Source organism: Galeopterus variegatus, unplaced genomic scaffold (genome assembly GCF_000696425.1).
Source record: "Galeopterus variegatus unplaced genomic scaffold, G_variegatus-3.0.2 Scaffold347, whole genome shotgun sequence".
NCBI classification, from domain to species: domain Eukaryota; kingdom Metazoa; phylum Chordata; class Mammalia; order Dermoptera; family Cynocephalidae; genus Galeopterus; species Galeopterus variegatus.
In genome coordinates this window covers 79409-96532 of record NW_007726458.1, presented here as the reverse complement: position 1 = coordinate 96532, position 17124 = coordinate 79409, and the positions used below count along the sequence as shown (strand labels likewise).

At 59.1% G+C, this 17124-nt stretch overlaps 1 protein-coding gene across 1 annotated transcript in view; it reads left to right on the top strand.

The window, feature by feature from the left end:
- Nucleotides 1-14061, top strand: part of MXD4 (MAX dimerization protein 4) — a 16446-nt gene extending 2385 nt beyond the window's left edge. The window contains exons 3-6 of the mRNA XM_008567813.1: nt 3072-3101; nt 9024-9138; nt 10210-10372; nt 10787-14061. Of these exons, the coding sequence (XP_008566035.1) occupies nt 3072-3101; nt 9024-9138; nt 10210-10372; nt 10787-10944 (466 nt within the window). The 3' untranslated portion in view covers nt 10945-14061. The remainder of the gene's footprint in view (nt 1-3071; nt 3102-9023; nt 9139-10209; nt 10373-10786) is intronic.
- The last annotated feature ends 3063 nt before the right edge of the window (nt 14062-17124 follow it).

Genomic DNA, 17124 nt, shown 5'->3' with positions numbered 1-17124 from the left:
CCCGCCCCGCGTTGTTCTGCACCGCTGCAGGCGGGAAGAGAGTTGTCGGGGGCGCTGGCCGGTGCCCCGTGGGTCCGGGGAAACTGAGGCTCGGCGCAGGCCAGCCCTGAGCGCTGCTTTCCGCGGGTGGGGGGCCGTCTCCCGCCGATTGTCTCCAAGAGCCCCCACCCCCGGGAGCCTGGACAAAGAGGGCACGTGGAGTCCCTGCCCAGGGTGCCCACCGCCTCTGCCCAGCACCCTGACACGGTGAAACTCCAGTCAAAAGGATAAGGGTCGCCTTCTTTGGGACTAGAGCCACTTTTAAGGGGAAGGAAGGGGCAGGCTGTGCGGGACAAGCTCCACGAAGTAGCCCCTCCTGGCACCAGCTACTCCCTGCCCCGTTGGGCTTGTAGTCAGACTGCATAAGCCCTAAAGCTGGGTGGATGCACACCCCTGGGGTGGGGGACCCCGGGCCAGGGCTTCCCTGGGGCTCCCACTCTCCAGCTACTGTGAGGATCAGGCACACCTAGCACTGTTCAGGGCCACCTTGGCCCAGCCACTCCCATGTCACCAGGCTGGGAGCTGTGCTTTCGAGGGGCTTCAGGGCCCCTTGGCAAGAGGGTGTGGCTCATTCCTGTGGCCTGCCTGTTCTTGGGAAACAGAAAGACTGGCACAGGGACCCATCTCACTGGCGTCCTGGGCCTAGCAAGGAATTGGTTGAATCTCAGCTGCCCTGCCTGGGACCTGTGTCTGAGTCTCCTCAGTGAACAAGCCAGGCCCCTGCTGCTGGCTCTCACTGTCCCAAATCCCTGCCACTCTGGAAAGCTCTGGAGTATCCAAAGCTGGCCACCAGAATCCTAGCTGAAGCTCCCTGAGTGCTTCCTCTGGACCAACTGTTTCACATGTACAACTCATTAATCTTCCCCCAGCCCCACAACGGACATATTATATTTACCTTCATTTTATGGCTGAGGAAACTGAGGCACAGAGACTCAGCTGCTTGCCTGGGGCCAGTTACCTGTCTCTGGTGACTGCTGTTCCTGAGCAGGGTACTGGCCTTCCACATTCTGCTGGGATGGAGACCTTGGGGCCACTGGGGAGGGATGCAGAGGGTCTCCCCGGCCAGGGTGCACCTACCCTGTGGCTCCTCTGAGCCCGACTCCCCCAGTGACTGAGGCAGCCTGAGGCTGACAGATAAGGACCCCTTCTTGGTGGTCACTACCTTTGGGACAGGGAGCTGGGGCAGAGCAGGGGCCAGAGGGTCCCACAGGTGAGGGAAGGGACCAGGTTCGGAGGAGGGTAGCGGGGCTGAGGGCAGTGTTGGATGGAGGTGGACAGGGCTTCAGGGGTTGCTGCGGGCTCCTCAAAGGTCTTTGGGGGCTGGAGCCAGCCTGCGGGGGTCAGTTTCCCGCAGTAATGCAGGAAAGCACTTGGCACGCCCAGTGGGGCTAGTCCTACCTCTCCCCAGGGATGGGATGCTCCTGGGACCCACATAACAAGCCTCCCCTAAAAGGGCCCCTCGGGTCTCTGGACCGAGGAGGAGCTCCGGGAGGGGCAGTGGCCCCTCTCCATCCCCCAGGCTCTGGGATGGGCTCTAGCTCAGCGCCATCCTCCCAGGACACTTCTCACCAGAAGCCAGGTGGGCTTCTTTACATCGAAGGGCTCCTGAGACCCCAGCCTCCCTCATGAGCCAGGCTGTGGTTTGGCAGTGGGACAGCCCCTGGCAGGCTGGTGAGGAGCATGTGGCTGTGCGCCCTCCTGGCCTCAGCTGGCCCTGGCCCCTTCACAGGCTCTGAGGCTCTTTGCCCAGCCCATGTGACCAGCAGGCCCTTGAGGACCCTGGAGCCTGGGTCCGGAGGCTCTTCTGAGGCTGCACAGGGAGGCCCAGGGGCAGGCAGCCATGGTGGGAAGAGGGATGCCTAGGGCCCCAGTTGGCCACAGCAGGTGGTAGAGGCAGGCAGGATGGGCAGGCACTCTGGCCTGAGGGGTGGGGACAGGAGACGCTAAGTTCCAAATTCCTGAAGCAGGAGAGAGTGGGGGCAGGCAGGCAGTGGTCAGCAGAAACTTCAGGAAGGAGCAGAGTTTGGTGGGGTCTCGGGACTCTGGGTGTGCCCGAGATGGCCTGAGCTCTCTTCTCATGTGTGCAGCAGGCTGGGAGGCCAGTGGGCCCTGGCTGGCCTGTGGGGTCTCCTGGGACTGGGAGAGTGAGCTGGGGCTTGGCTCTGCTACCTCATTGTCCTGGAGGGCAGTGCTGTTGGCACTACCCCCCATGGTGCTCGGTGTTCTGTGCGCCTGTCAGAATGGGCCAGACAGGCGGGTCTTGAGCAGCAGGCAGGGCTGCTGTCCCCAGAGAAGCTGAGCTTGGGCACAGGGCAGCCAGCCCTTGTCAGGACCTGGCCCCTGAGGGAAGGGGGAGGGCTGGTCTCTGTGTCCCTCTGTGCCCACTGGCCCAGGAGGTATCCATGTCCCAGAAGCCCCCCTGTGAGCTGATCTGGCTGAGACTGCTGTGTCCCTGGGTGTTCCCATCCGTATGGTGGGCTGTGATCACCCAGGGTGTGAGACCAACAGGTGGTGATGTCAGGACAGGACCACTTTTCTCCCAAGGGCCTGGCCTCCATGCTCCATGTTTAACCTGCCATTGGCCCTCTCTGTTGGCCCATGTTGGTTCCAAGGACAAAGCTGGCCTTGGGGAGCAGAGAAAGCAGGTGGACAGGTGCCTGGGCAGCCGTGGGGGCACTGGGGTGGGTCAGCCCCAGGTCCAGCTACCGCTGCTCCCTGGGCCTCCCTGACCCTTCTGGAAGGGGGCTAGGATCTTCCTGCCAGCTGGATCTCCCATGGGCTGACTAGGTAGCCCTGGGTGCCCTGGACCCACCTGCACCTCTGTGCATCCCCATCCTCACGGCTCAGTGCATGGTTCTCCCCAGCCCTTGGTTGGCAGCTGCTCACCTGCCCCAGCCCTCACTGTCCTGGACCATCCTGGGGCCCAGACCTGCCCAGCCACTGTCTGTGGGCACCTGGTCCTCTGACTAGAGCTGCCGTTCTTTGGTGATTGGGCAACAGAGTGAGCTCTGTCTTTCTGTCTCTCTAAACAGGTCTTCACACAACGAACTAGAAAAGCACAGGTAAGTGACACCCCTACCCGCAGTCCCCCATGTGAGCCGCCTGACACGCTGGCCTGCCCTTCTGCTGAGGTGGTGCTGTGGCCGGCTGAGTACCCCGCCACCCCGGGCCTGACTGTCCTGGGTACAGCTGACTATGCTGCCAGGCTATGCCCTCACTTGGGAAGGGTCAGTCTTAAAGGAGGAGACCAGGGTCTGTTCTCAGGTAGTCTCATGCTGGGAGGCAGGGAGCAGGGGGCCTCGCTTTGGGGAGCTTAGCCCAGGGGCCAGAGCCAGATGGGAGTCAGGGCCTTGGAGCAGGGCCCCTTGTGCTGTGTGGCAGTCAAGGCCAGCTCCCAGGAGGAGGAGATAGGTTTACTTTGGAGTGTTTGAGCTCCTATGGGACAGCCCTTGAGTCCTCGGGACGATGGCCTCTGATCAGGAGGATTCAGCCCTCTTCATCGGGGCCTCTGCCCCTGTACCTTCTGGGGCCTGCCTTCCAAGGAGTCTTGCTAGAGTCTTGTCCGAGGGGCCAGGGGAGGACAGCCAGTCCCAGGCCACATGGGCCTGCTGGGATGGGATTCCCATGTGATCCTGGCCCAGGGCAGAATTCAGGTGGGCTCCACTCGTGCCACCCATAGGCTGCAGGGCCAGGTCCACCAGGCAGCACAGCCACCTAGGAGTCCCTTGCTCCAGCCCCAGTCAACCCAGAGCTCTGCGCATGACACTGCTGTCAGCTGTCCTTTCCTTGGCTGGCACCAGCTTGAGGCTGCTTGGGCTGCTTGGGCTGCTTGGGCTGCAGACCCAACTCTGCCAGTGGGGACGAAGTGGGGGTGAGCTCGTGGGGTCTGGGGGAGCCCCTGCAGACAGGTGCCTCTGGCTGCCAGCCAGAGCTCCGGATGGGTGCAGAGGCAAGTTGGGCCAGACAGCCACAAAGGCAGGAGCCCCTCCCATGCCAGGGTCAGGATGACCCCTTGAGGGACGCTGGGTGACAGTGCTCTCCTGACCTTTGCTCCCATCTGTGAAGTGGGTCAGTTCTTCCTTTTCTGGCAGGGGGCAGGTCTGCATACGAGTTAAGCCCTCCCCAGCTGCTCTGGAAAGGTTTGGAGCTCAGCCAGTTCTCCACCTCCCTCCCGCCACCCACGTCTGCACCCACAGCAGCACCAACTTCCGCTCCCCTGGGATTTGGGCCCCTGGCTGTGGCGGGTGGCTGGGCAGGGACAGAACACTGTGTTCTCTGAGGAGCCGCACTTCCTGGACTAGTCATGTGTGTTTGGGGGGTTCCCTAGAGGCCGCAAAGGTGGGGGCAGGTGCGGAGCCTGTGAGAACTGGGCAGACCTGGAGGTGCTCCCAGGTCAGAGGAGACCAGCCTGGTCTTGACCTGGACCCAGGAGCCTGGGCAGACACAGTGGGGGTATTCTGGGGAGGCTTCCAGGAGGTGGTGCCTGGGAAGACAGCCCATCAATAACGACAGACAGGGTAGATGACATTGGGGAAGGCAGGTGGCCAGGGCATGGCAGCCTGTGGGGAAGGACAAGGGCTGACCTCTGAGCTCTGCAGCTGCTCCTTGACCCTAGCCTTGGCCTCTGCCATCTCTTCCCAGAGCTCACCCTTAGACTGGGCCTCAAGATGCAGAGTGGGGATGGGTGGGCAGCCTGGGGTTCTCTGTAGCACCCAACCCCCTGCACAGTGCAAGGGTCTCTGTCCCTGGCTGACCAAGAGGTGGGTGTGGACAGCCTTGAGCCACCCACAGGCCTGGAGCGTGGGGCCCTGGCGGGACCTCCATCACGGCCTACCTGGGGCTGGCCCAGTGCCGAAGGTAGATGCTTCTGGCTGCTGGCTGCAGGAAGGGCTGTGTACTGTCCTGAGGAAGGAAGGAAGCACCTGGCTGGGCCACCCTGCAGGCCCCAGGGTGTTGGGCCCTGGACACTGCCTTCCCTGGAGGTGTTCCCTGGCAAGGGCCCTGGCTGGGACTGTGGGGCTCCCCCTTGCAGGTGGTCTGAGCTGAGCCCAGCTTGCCCTGTCCCACCCAGGCCCTGTTCCTCCTGCTCTTCCTCCCTTGCAGGTGAGCAGTTCCAGCAGATCTGCTAAGGCCAGCATGCAGCTGCGAACCCCAGTGGCCTGGGGATCATGGAGGCCATGTCTTTCTTGGCCTGGTGACCCTCATGGGCCAAGGCTTTGGCCTTAGCAGGTGTGTGGGGAGGGGGCCCTAGCCATTCTTCCTGGCCCTCAGCATCCCCCTGGAGTGGCAGGACCCATCCCAAAGGCCAGTCCAGAATCCCCAGTTGGGCCCCTGTCCCACATCTCTGCAAGTATGGGGTCCTGGGCAGATCCCTCTGGAAGGTGACTTCTGTGGCCTCCCCCATCTGCTTGATACAGCCACATGTGGCCTTTATAAATACGCAAGGGACATATGTTTGTTAGCAAGAGCTAGAGATGCAGGTGAACAAGGGCGAGAGTGGGAGGTGCCCCTGTTCCCTGTCCCCCGCCCTGGAGCCCCAGCGTTCAGCATGCGTCCTTGCTGCCTCTCCTTCAGCAGCCAGGCCTGGGGTGGCTGAGTGTGGCTCTGCTGGCCAGCCGCAACTCTGCCGCTCAGGTGCCGGGGACCTGAGCCCAGAGCTAGGCCGTCTCTGAGGGATAGGGGCTTATGGCCAGAGGCTGGGCTATGGCCAGCTGCTAGAGATGGGAGCTGTGATTCACACTAATGCAGCGAGTCCCAGAGGTAGGCTCAGCCTGCTGAATCCACACAGGCTTCCTTCAGGAAGCAGTGGGTTTTAGAAGCTCCTTGGAATTCTCGGGGACAGCTGCAGGGTGCTTTTGGAGGTCTGGGGCACTGCAGCGGCTTTAGGAGAAGGGCTTAGCAAGAGCCTCGTGCGGCCCTCAGCTGTGAGGCCTTGGGGCCCCAGCCCCAGGCTGTCCATCACAGCTGCTGCCCAGGGCAGGGAGCCAGGGTGACCTGTGCAGCCTGCAGCCCTGGCGGTGGCTGTCCTGGGGTTGGGTGTACATGTTGTTGAGTTTTAAGTGCTGACCACGTATGGTCAAGCAGTCTCTCTTTGTCTCTTGAGAAACATGTTTCATGATTTCTAAAGAGGCCTGTTTATGTACCTCCCTGTACCCCCACCCCCAGAAACAGCGTCCCAGACACTGGGAGGATGAGTCCAAGTCGTCTGCTTCTCTGTGTGGGCACTAACATTGCTAATCAGACCTGGATGAGAAGGGGACTTGCTATTGCTGACTTGATCTCTCACCTGCCGCCTCGTAGGTGCTGCCCACCTGTGTCTGTGCACACTCCCCTGCCTTCTGGTCCCCGCTGCCACACGGGACAGGACGCCTGGCGGTGCTGCCATGTTCCTGGCCATGCCCCGGTGCTTAACACGTGGGGATCTCCAGACAGCACTGCGGCGAAGACCGAGGGGGTCTTTGCATATGGGGGCGGGGGCAGGGGCAGGATGGTTTTGTAGGACCAAAGTTCTAGAAGCAGAAACGCTGGACAGCGGCATCATGAAATGATAAAGCAGCTGATAGTCCCTCAGAGCCCCGCCCCCGCTTGCTGTCCCACCAACATCTGTGACCGGTCTGGTCGGCCACTCCCTTTTATTTCGGCAGGTGGGAAGGGTGAGAACTAGGATCTCCTTTTTTTTTTTTTTTTTCCTTTTTGTCTTTTTTCATGACCGGCAACGGGATCGCAACCCTCGGTGTTGCGCCCGCACCTCTCTCAGCCAGTGAGCGGGAACCGGTCTGTATGTGGGATCCGAACCCTCGGCGGGAGTGCCGCCGCACTCCCAAGTGGCGCACTATAGCAGTGCGCCACCAGGCCAGCCCATAACTAGGATCTCTTTGTTGGAGTTTTCATTTCCTCGGTTACTCGTGCCAAGGAGTCGGTTGTGTTAGGTCAGCCACTCATGTCGTGCACCTTGCGTGTGTGTCCTCTGTGTGCTGTGACACTGAGGAATTCCTCTTTTTGTTTTTGATGTGTATGAGCTCAAAGTATGAGTACTAACCATTTGTCTTTTCATGTATTGCAAATGTTTTTCTACCATTATTTATTTTTTAGCTGTGTCTTTTCTTTTTTGTACAAATGTGTCTTTCTGTGATTGTAATAGTAATATGCGGATTCTTTTTAACATAGAAAATCTGGAATATGCAGAAAAGCGCAAAGCTAAAGAAATAAACATTGCAGTCGCCTCACCTGGAGGTGCACACTCTCTGCCCTACTTGTTCTGTTGAGTCTCCTGTGTACGTCCGCCGTTTTATTTTTTAAACAACATTGGGTCACTGACACATATGTGGTTCTGTGTCCTAATTCCTTCACCTGACGTTCATGATCTGAAAATTTAGACACGCTAAAATGACAATGCAGTCGTCTCTGGGCGGTGGAATGTTTGGTACTTTTTATTTATTTGTGTTGTTGCTGATTTGCATTTAGAAATTTTTCCACAATGATTATATAGTGCTGATGTAATGAAACAGTGGGTTGTCAAAACTGCCATTCGCCATCTAATGAGTGGATGGGGAAGGAGGGCCCCTAGCAGTGTCCTCACTTGTGGCCTTAGTCCCCGTGGTGGCTGCAGGACAGTAGGAACGTGACTCAGGACAGGGCCCTCCCTGAACAGAGAGAGCTGTTCTCTTGCACAGCTGGCACCTCCTGTCCCACAGGGCAGGTGAGAAGTGCTTTGTCAGCAGAAGGTGCTGGTGGGCGTGGGTGACAGGCTAGAAGCCATGGGTCACAGCCCTCCTCCTGAAGGGTGGGGCTGTTATCACCCTTCTGCAGACTCTCCCTGCACCCAGCGGCCCCTCCTTCTCTGGGCTTCAGGCTCCTCCTCTGTCCAAAAGAAACAACTGTCCCTGCCTGCTTTTCTCTCAGGTTCTCTAAGACTAAAGGAGACTGGGTTTGCAGAGCTTCAGAATGTAAGGAGCAGAGGTGGAAGGTGGGGATGCTTGGGGAAAGGAACAGGTGTGGGCATTGGCAGTGGCCAGGTAGTCAGGCAGCCCATTTTCAAAAGCCTCAAAAAAATATTCCTGCCCCTTGGCCTGGCAATTCCACTAGGAATGCACCCTAAGCTCAACATCCTGGGTTCGGACGCAACCTCAGCAGCCTGCAGGGCCGGGCAACTCTGCTACTGCGCATCACTGTGATGAGAGCCTCTGGCGCCCCGCAGTTACTGGGCTAGGTGGATGCATGTGGACTGGCAGAGGTCACAGACCATCACAGTGGAGGCAGAGTGTCTTGGGGGTGAGCTTAGCCCCCTGCCTCCCAGCTCCACCGGCATGCCCTCACTGGTCTGCCCTCCCCGGACCAGCAGACCAGCCGCGGAGGCAGCGTTTCTGCAGGGGCAGATCCAGCATAAGCCCAGGCCCCTCTCCCAAGGGGCCTGATGAGCAGGTGCTGGAGGATTGTGGCATATGAACAAGTACCACTGAGTGTCATGGCCCCAATTTTGTGGGGGGAAAAAAAAAGGCTCATCTTTATGGAAAGAGGGACAAAATCTGGAAGGAAGCGGTTTCCCAAGGGATACCCAACTCAGGGATGGAGGGGCTAGTCCGTGGCCCTCCTTTGACCTGGATTGACTTATGTTTCTGTGGTGACAAGAGTGACCACAGAGCACACTGTGCATGGCGAGGTGGGCAAATAGAGATCTTGTTGAGGCCTGACCAGCACCCCTCACCTCTCCCTGCCACCCTCCCTCACCAGCCACCTGGACTCTATGCGGAGAGCGGTGGCAGCATGGCAGGCAGGAGCTCCTAGGTGGTGCCTGCTGGTGGCACTCGGCAGCACTGCAGGGCCGTGAGACTGGGCTCTGCTCGGGGAGTGAGAGGGCCATCTGTGAGTGCCAGCTGCTTCTGGGGGCCCGGCTGCCCACCTCCCACCTTCCCCAGACCACCTTGGCCATCTCACCCATGGGCTTTGCCACCCCAGCCTGATGGTTCTGTCTCTGGCTCTTTCAGACGAGCCAAACTCAGGCTGTACTTGGAGCAGCTCAAGCAGCTGGTGCCCCTGGGCCCTGATAGCACCCGCCACACCACGCTGAGCCTCCTGAAGCGTGCCAAGATGCACATCAAGGTGAGCATCTGCGCCCTCTCCCCACTGCCGTCGGTGTGGCTGACCCAGCCCAGCCTGTGCGCCCTGTGGGAGCACCCACCAGGGCCCTGGTTGGCCCTTTGACCAGAGGGCCAGAAGGAAGGTGGGAGCTGCTGGGCAGGTACATGTCAGGGCCTGGGGGTCTCGGGCGGTGAGGTGGGGGGAGGACAGCAACAGGAACTGCCTGGGGCCAAGGAGGTTACGTGGCTTGTGTTGGTTTTTGTTGGGTGGGACCAGGGTAGAAGGAGGTGGTACAGTGGGCAGACCAGGCTAGGGGAGGAGGAGTGGGGACAGATGACTTTCTGGGGGCCTGCAGCATGAAGGGACATTAGCCGGAAGGAGAGGTAGAGAGGCCAACCAGAAGTAGGCAGCCCTAGTGGGGGTGGGGGGCAAAGGTGGGGGCTGCTGTCCATGGGCTGCCCGTGGACCTGGGCTGGGGGGAACATCGCTTAGGGCAGTCCGCCCAAAGCTTTGAGACCGAAACCTGCTGGTCTGGGAGTCTTGCAACACACAGGTCAACCAGGTCCTCCTCTGCTTGCCCAGGCATGGTATCTGGGTACCTCCAGACAGGGGTGGCAGGAGTTTTGAGAGAGTCGTAGTCAGGGCCCTGGGGACCCTCACAAAGCAGGCACATATGGGGAAGATTTAGAGAAGGTGGGGGCAGGGTGTGGGGACTGTGGCACAGGCGTGGCACAGGCCAGGATCATGCAGGAAGAGCTGCTATGGGCAGGGCTGTGCTCCAGGAGAAGGTGCCAGCCAGAGGCCGGGCAGCACTGTCCTGGGCCTTCAAACTCACACCTAACTCAGATTGACCAAAGCTGGTTGGCAGCTGTGGGCATTCTAGAGCTGGTCAGCAGACAGTACAAGGCCAGAAGGTGGCAGCTGGGCGTGACTGCCTGGCTGGGGCGCACACCAGGCCTCAGTGGCCCGCAGGACAGGGCACAGCGTGGGCTCCAGCCTGGCTGGGCCACATGGGGGACAGGGATCCTGCCCTTCCCAGGCCTCAGTGCCCCATCCCTGCTGCCATGGGCTCACAGCTCCTCCTATCCCCAGAAACTGGAGGAGCAGGACCGCCGGGCGCTGAGCATCAAGGAGCAGCTGCAGCGGGAGCACCGCTTCCTGAAGCGGCGCCTGGAGCAGCTGTCGGTGCAGAGCGTGGAGCGCGTGCGCACGGACAGCACAGGCTCCGCCGTCTCCACGGATGACTCAGAGCAAGGTAGGGGCAGCCTGCCCAGGCCTTTGGGCATGTGTGTTGTACAGCTCCTTAGGTGGAAAAGGCGGTGCCCGGGGGATGGGATTGGCATGATTCTGGGTGACGATGGGGTGTCCCCAGTGTTGTCTGAGCACCCTGTGTGCAGTGGCTCCTTTATTCCTCACTGTCCTCACACAGAAGGGGCAGGGCGAGGTGCACGAGTCACAGGCTGAGCTCGGCGGGCAGTGCGCTTCAGAGGCAGGGTCTTAATCGGCCCATCCTAGCATCTGACACCTAAGGGCCCAGACGAGTCCCTCTCCACTGCCATCCCCAGAGCCTCTGCTTCCAGAAAAGGGAGAAGTGGGCCCTGACTTTGAAGAGAGCCCCAGCTGGCACCCTTGGAATGCCCTGAACTCGCCTCCTCTCTCTTCTCCCCAGAAGTGGACATAGAGGGCATGGAGTTTGGCCCTGGAGAGCTGGACAGTGTTGGCAGCAGCAGTGACGCCGATGACCACTACAGCCTGCAGAGCAGTGGCTGCAGCGATGGCAGCTATGGGCCCCCTTGCCGGCGGCCTGGCCGCCCTGGCCTCTCGTAGGCCCCATGCCCTCCGCTCCTTGGCCTGCCTGCCCGCCTGGCCACGTGTGTTGCCCTCCAGTACTCCCTCAACCGATGCCAGCCTCTCCATGGGCCCACTGCTGTGCCATTCTGGAAGCTCCAGCTGCTGCCTGGGCTGCCCGTCTCCACTCGCCTGCTGGTCAGGGCCCACTGAGCCGCCCGCCCCTCCCAGCTGGCAAGGCCCCCTGCAGGGAGGCAGGGCCCAGCTCCCTCATCCCGGAGCCCAGCGTAGCCGCCCACGGTCTGTTCTAATTCCTAATCATTCCAGAAGTATTAAATGTCATTGCTGCAAACCTCGGCAGGGGCCGTGTGAAGGGCTTAATGACCACCGCGGGGAGCTCAGGCCCCAACCCCGGAACTCAGGAGAAAGGAGTGGACCGAGGAAGGAAGGCACGGCTGTTTGTCCATTCATCCATCCGTCAGTCCCTGTAGGCTTCTGAAGCGTGGACAGAGGGATCCATGAAGGGCGGGACTTGGGTGAGCACCCTGGGGCAGGTGGGTGGATGGGGGCCTTCCCACCCTGCAGGTTTCAGGAGCCAGGGCTGGACTGCTGGGGGCAGGCCGGGCCACCCTACCCAAGCTGGCTGGCTTCCACTGTGTTAGGACCGTCAGGCTTACACATGCGTGTGCCCAGGCACATGCCCCCACACCCACATGCATACACACACGCAGACACACGTGGGCAGCCAGAGGGCACATGTCCTGGGGAGGTTGGCCTTCAAGGGTCACCTAGGCAAATGTGGCCCCTGGCCTGTGCCTGCCCAAATGGCCCTGCCTGGTCTACACAGGAGAGGGGCTTTTCCTCCCGGCAGGGGCCCATGTGAGCTCGGCTGGTGAGTTGCAACCACTGGGTCCTCAGGGGCTTTCTCATCTCCCTTAAAGAAAAACAAAATGCAGCACTGCCCAGCAGCCCCGCAGGGCTCCATGCAAGTCCCACCTGTGCCGCCTCAGCTGTAGAGAGGCTGTTCCCAAAAAATTTTTAAAAAGAAAAAAGTTCTAAAGACTTTTGGCCAAGGGATGTTAGTGTGTGCTGCCTCTCCTTCCTGTACGAGATTTTTGTATTCTATTTTCCTAGCCGTTGTTACGTCCTTGTTTGCTGAGGGGTGGGAGCAACCCAGCGTCTCAGGGACCCGTCCCTCTGTCAGTCGTCATAGTGTGCCTTGTGTCCCGCGTCTGGTCCTGCCCCCTTCACCAGCATGTCCCATGTGGGTCCCAGGATGCCCCAGGCCTGCCTGGCAGGTGCCCTCCTCACCCCTCCCCATGGTGCAGTCCCAGCAGCCACAGCTTCCTGGCTACAAATGACACGTAGAGGCCTGCATGGGCAGTGTGGCTGCTTTCTGTCACCGGCAGGAGGGGCCGTGACCTGGCTCCAAGTGTTGCCCTTTCCAGGGGCTGGCAGGGAATACCCACTGTGCAGCCCGGGGGTAGCAGACCACTTGGGCGGGGCTTGCTTGCTAACCAGAGAAGTAGATTCTCACCTGTAACCCACCTTGAATACCCCTGCTCCCTGGTCTGGGGCAAGGGCTCCAGGGTTCAGACTTTGGCAGCTGACAAGACAGTGTTCACCCCGGGTGGTACAGGCCTGGCGTTAGGAGACTCTAGCTGGCCTGAAATCCTTTGTCCCTGGGGACCACACAGCAATACTTGGGGGCGGGCCGTGGGGCTGACCCCCAGCGGTGCCTGCCACCTCCTCTGGTGCATTTGTAACAAATTTCCAAATTGTGAGGGAGAATTCGTGTTTATCTTTAGTCATGCTGATGGACACCCCACCGTGGGTGGCCTATCAAGGCAGAAGGGGCCCTGGAAACAGCTCTGGCACAGAACCTGCCCTGCGGGGCTTGGATGACAGGCCAGGGGGTACATGGAGTTGGGAGACTGTCCAAATGTTTTGCTGGCTGGTTGTGAGGAAAACTGTCTGTCTGCATCTCCTTCCAGCCCTGCGGGGGGATTAGGAGCGCCTAGAAAGGGGCTTCTGCCATCTGCCTGAGCATGTCCACCCAGCATTCCTTTCAAGCGCCCCAGCACCCTTGGAGCAGGGCAGGAGCACACAAGTTTGAGAGCCGGCTTGGGGAACCAGTCCTCCGGGGCCCTAGGACAGTCTGTGCTCTGAATTCTTAAGCATCAGCTCCCCTCTCTACCCTACACTTGGCACAGAATCTCTACCCCCACACCTCTAGGCAGCAGAATCCAACCCACTGCCAGCCGTGGCCCCCCTTGGCTGACCTTCCTGGCAGCTCAATATGGCTTTCCAGGCTGTGGTTCCCCTGTGGACTGGGGTGTTGACCTCACCGGCCACCCAGGGGTACTATCCAGCTGCCCTCCCTGCCACCAGGAGCTGTGTGAGAGGTGGTGGTCTCTGGTGTAGGGACTGGTGCTAAGTTACTCACATATCCCTGTCCCCCCCAGCTCCTGCCTGCCATTCGCATGGGCTGGCCATTACTGGTGGCCACAAGGACCCATGGGGAATGTTTTGCCTGTGGAAAGCAAATGGGACTGCAACAGGGCCACTGGGGGTATATGTGCCCTCTGTATGAGCCCGCCCATGCCCATGTGGGCCACTGTGGTGCTCAGTGGCTGAAGTTCTGGAACCCCGGGCTTAGGTTTGGGACCCCACTGCCCTCATGCAGGCCCAGCTGGCAGAGGAGGGGAGGGTGCAGGAAGGCTTTGCCTCCGCAGCCCCCATCTCATGACAGCATGCTCGAGCCTGTACTCCTGGGCTGAGCAGCCAGGCAACCAACCATGGCCCTGAGGGCCGCTCCCCTCCTGTCTGCCCCAGACACTCCCCATCCACTGGGCTAGGCAGGCTCTCCTACCACCTGCCTCTCTCTGGTCAGCCAACCGGGGTGGTCCTCCTCACTACCTGCACAGAGGATTCTGACCTCTGGCCAGCAAGTTGCCTCCTGGGCCTGAATCTAGGGCACTAGGGCAGGTTCCGTGCCAGAGTCTGCGGCCACACAGGGGCCTGGTGCTGGAGAGGTGGGTGTGTTACAAGATCCGCGCTGGAGAGTGAAACGGGGCCCCCACCCACCTGTCCACCAGTGGGGCTGTGCTGTGTCATTCTGTCATTGTAATATAAATACAGATTTTTATACCTCACCGTCTGGCTTCCGGCTCTTTCCATCACTGTGCTTTGCTCCCTTCCCCTCAGCGTCTGGTGGGGATGGCGAGCCTTAGCCTGCGGTGGCCGGCATGCTCCGGCCCCAGCCTCTGCCTCTGCGAGGTCCGCCGCAGCTGCCTCCCTGGGCACCGGCACTCCTGGAGTTGAATGGGGCTGGGAGTCGAGGCAGAAGTCCCCACTCACCTGCTTGCCAGCCACACACTGTCTTTGCTGGCGCTTGGGCTTTGACCCTAGCCCCGCGCTGGGCACTGCCCGGCTGAGGACAGCTTGCCCCTTAGGGTGCTCGATGCGGGCCTCCCTGTTCCTGTGCCCTCTGCACCTCTGCCTCCTGCCCTCAGGACCTGCTGTACTGAGGTGGGGGTGTGAAGCAGTGTGGCCCACTGTCCTCTTCTGCTGGCCATAGTCATGGGGACCCAGCCTCCTATTGTGCCCATCGAGGGGCAGGATTAGGGTGAGGTGGCAAGACCACAGGCAGTGGGAAAGCGGCCTTACCCTGTCCCAAGCAACAGGGCTGGCCACAGTGACCCTGACTGCCCGATGCCCCACAGCAGGGATCCGGCCCATTGGAAGGAACCCACCAAGGGAGCAGAGAGTTCTGATCCAGTGAGGGCCCAGGGTGGGGAGAGTGTGGGCCCAGCTCCCCCTGACACTGATACTGAGAGAGAGGAGTATACCTGGGGACTCAGCAAAGGGCGACCAGAGGGAGGAAATGCCTGCCTCGAGTGCGGGGAGGTATGGAGCAGGATGGCCAGGGCGGGATTTCCTGAGAGCGTGGAGGCGCCGCACTGGACACGCGGCAGCAGTGCGCTGGAGATGGCCTAGGGGGACCTCCTGGCAGGTGGTGGGGTGGCCATGGGGGAGGACCTCTGGAGGCCTCGCAGGAATCAGAGTGCCTTCCTCCTCTCCCAGCAGGCCACAGCAGACTCTGGATTCCTGAACCCGTGTGAGCCCCCCGGGGGCCCTAGAGGCAGTTAGCGGAGGCACCACCAGAAAGAAGAATGACCACCACCACCACTTTCTGTTGGGGACATGGGGGCACCAGGGGCTGTACCAAGCACTTTGCATAATTAGTGCCTGGTGTGCTCATGCTGGGCTCATCTCACAGATGGGGAAACTGAGGCTCAGGGAAATTATCTCCTTCCCCAGCTCATCTGACTAGAGAGTGGTGGGTCTGGGACTGGACACCCCCTCCCCACCATCCTCTGGGAAGCCCCTCCAGATCCCCCCCAGATTCTCTCTCCACGTCTCATCTTCCTATTTGCTGATTACAGCAAGTGCCCCCCACCTGCCTGCTTCCAAATCCTTCTGCCCACTCTCTTGTTCTTGGCAGCCAGAATGACCTTCAGCTGGTTTTGTTGCTTCCCTCCCCCCAATCATCCTCTGAGTCCCCATCACCTCCAGGATTAACCCAAATGCCTGCTCACTCCCCTTTAACTCAACCCAGCCCACCCCTGCACTGGCTTCAGCCACCCACCCCACCTGTCTCTCTGCACTCACCAGCTGGACCTCATGGCCCAGCTCAGGGAGGCCTCCTCTGGGAAGTGGGCCTTGAGTCCCCTAGGTCCCTTCCCATCACGTTTTTGGGATTATGGCCACCCAAGTTAGGTGCTGGTCTAATCTGGGTTAATTGCCGGCAGGGCCTTTGCACACTGTTCCATTCCTCCTTTCCCAATCCCTAGCCAGGCCAGCCACAGTGCACACTGGCCCCACAGGCATCTTTCCAGAATGTAATGGGTTATGCCACTGCCTGTTGAGCTGCAGGGGCTCTCAACCTGTCCTTCCTCATTGCCTTCAGCCTCCTCAGCCTATCCCGAGGTCCTTTACAGTCCCCACGCCCCTCCGACGCTCCTCTGCTCCCCCATCCTTGCCAGCCCTCTCCACCCAGCCACCTTGGTGAGCTCCTTCCTGGTGGTGCTGACCCAAACCTACTCCTGAGTTTGGGGACTGAGTTTTCACTTTTGTCACATGAATGTCAACGTGATGGAAAACAAACTCTCTTCTCCCACACTCCTCCAAACCCGTGGTATAAGCATGGGCTTTTGCTTTCTTCTTAATAGGAAGGATTAATAGGAAGAAATGCCACTTTCTTGCTCAAATGGAAACCAAGAGTCTCTCCGACCACCTCTCACTGGCCCTCCAGGCCTCCAGGGTCTGCTGCTCCTGAGCCAGTTCTCTCTCCTCTTCTCCCCCTCACTGCAGAAGCTGCATCTCTTCTCTTGCCACCTTTTGTCACTTCTGTTCTGCAGAATCATGCTTCTAACACAGGTCTGAGAATGTCACTCCCCTGCCTAAAAATGATTCTCATTCCCCATTGCTTGCAGAAATACAGTCTTGCCACCTTCACTGAAAGCTACATCTAAAATCAAATAATCTTTAATATTGGACTGTTACTTCTAAAGTTTTTAAATGGTTTGAAAAGACATTGTCCAAAACTTAAAATACTTTTTAATCAATAGGAGAAAAAAGCTTCCCACAGGAAAGAGAAACAGCAAATAGCGAAAACACTTGATCCTCACAGCCCTGTGTTTAGATCCATTATATTTTTATGGGCTTTCTCAAGAAGGATTAATTCTTAGGTTCCCTTTATCTTTTGACCCCACTAAAACCCCAAATGATTTTGATTGGAGGAAAGCAAGCTTGTCCTGGAAATAAATGTAACATATTTGCTTTCTTAAATTCCAAATGCAAGGTCAAGAAAACCTTCCAAGTCTGTATAGTTAAGCCTGTTGTGGTGGTTATGTGTACTGTGGGGGCTGATACCACTGTAATTTTACTTTATATTTTTATAGCTTTTTATGATCCCATAAACACCTTTCAAACGAACAACTACGGTCAGCAATTAAAAATCAGATGGAGAATTTGTGGGCCTGACAAACCACCCAGGAGTCACTAGAAAAGTGGGTTTCTAGAACTGCCTCCGGGGCTCTGGAGTCCACTCTTCCTGCTCCCCAGGGATATCTTTCTATAAAGTAGCCCCTTTTCTTTCTGGCATCTTTAATTCTGTCTCCTCTGAGTTCCTCCTCACAGTCTACAAATATCCCC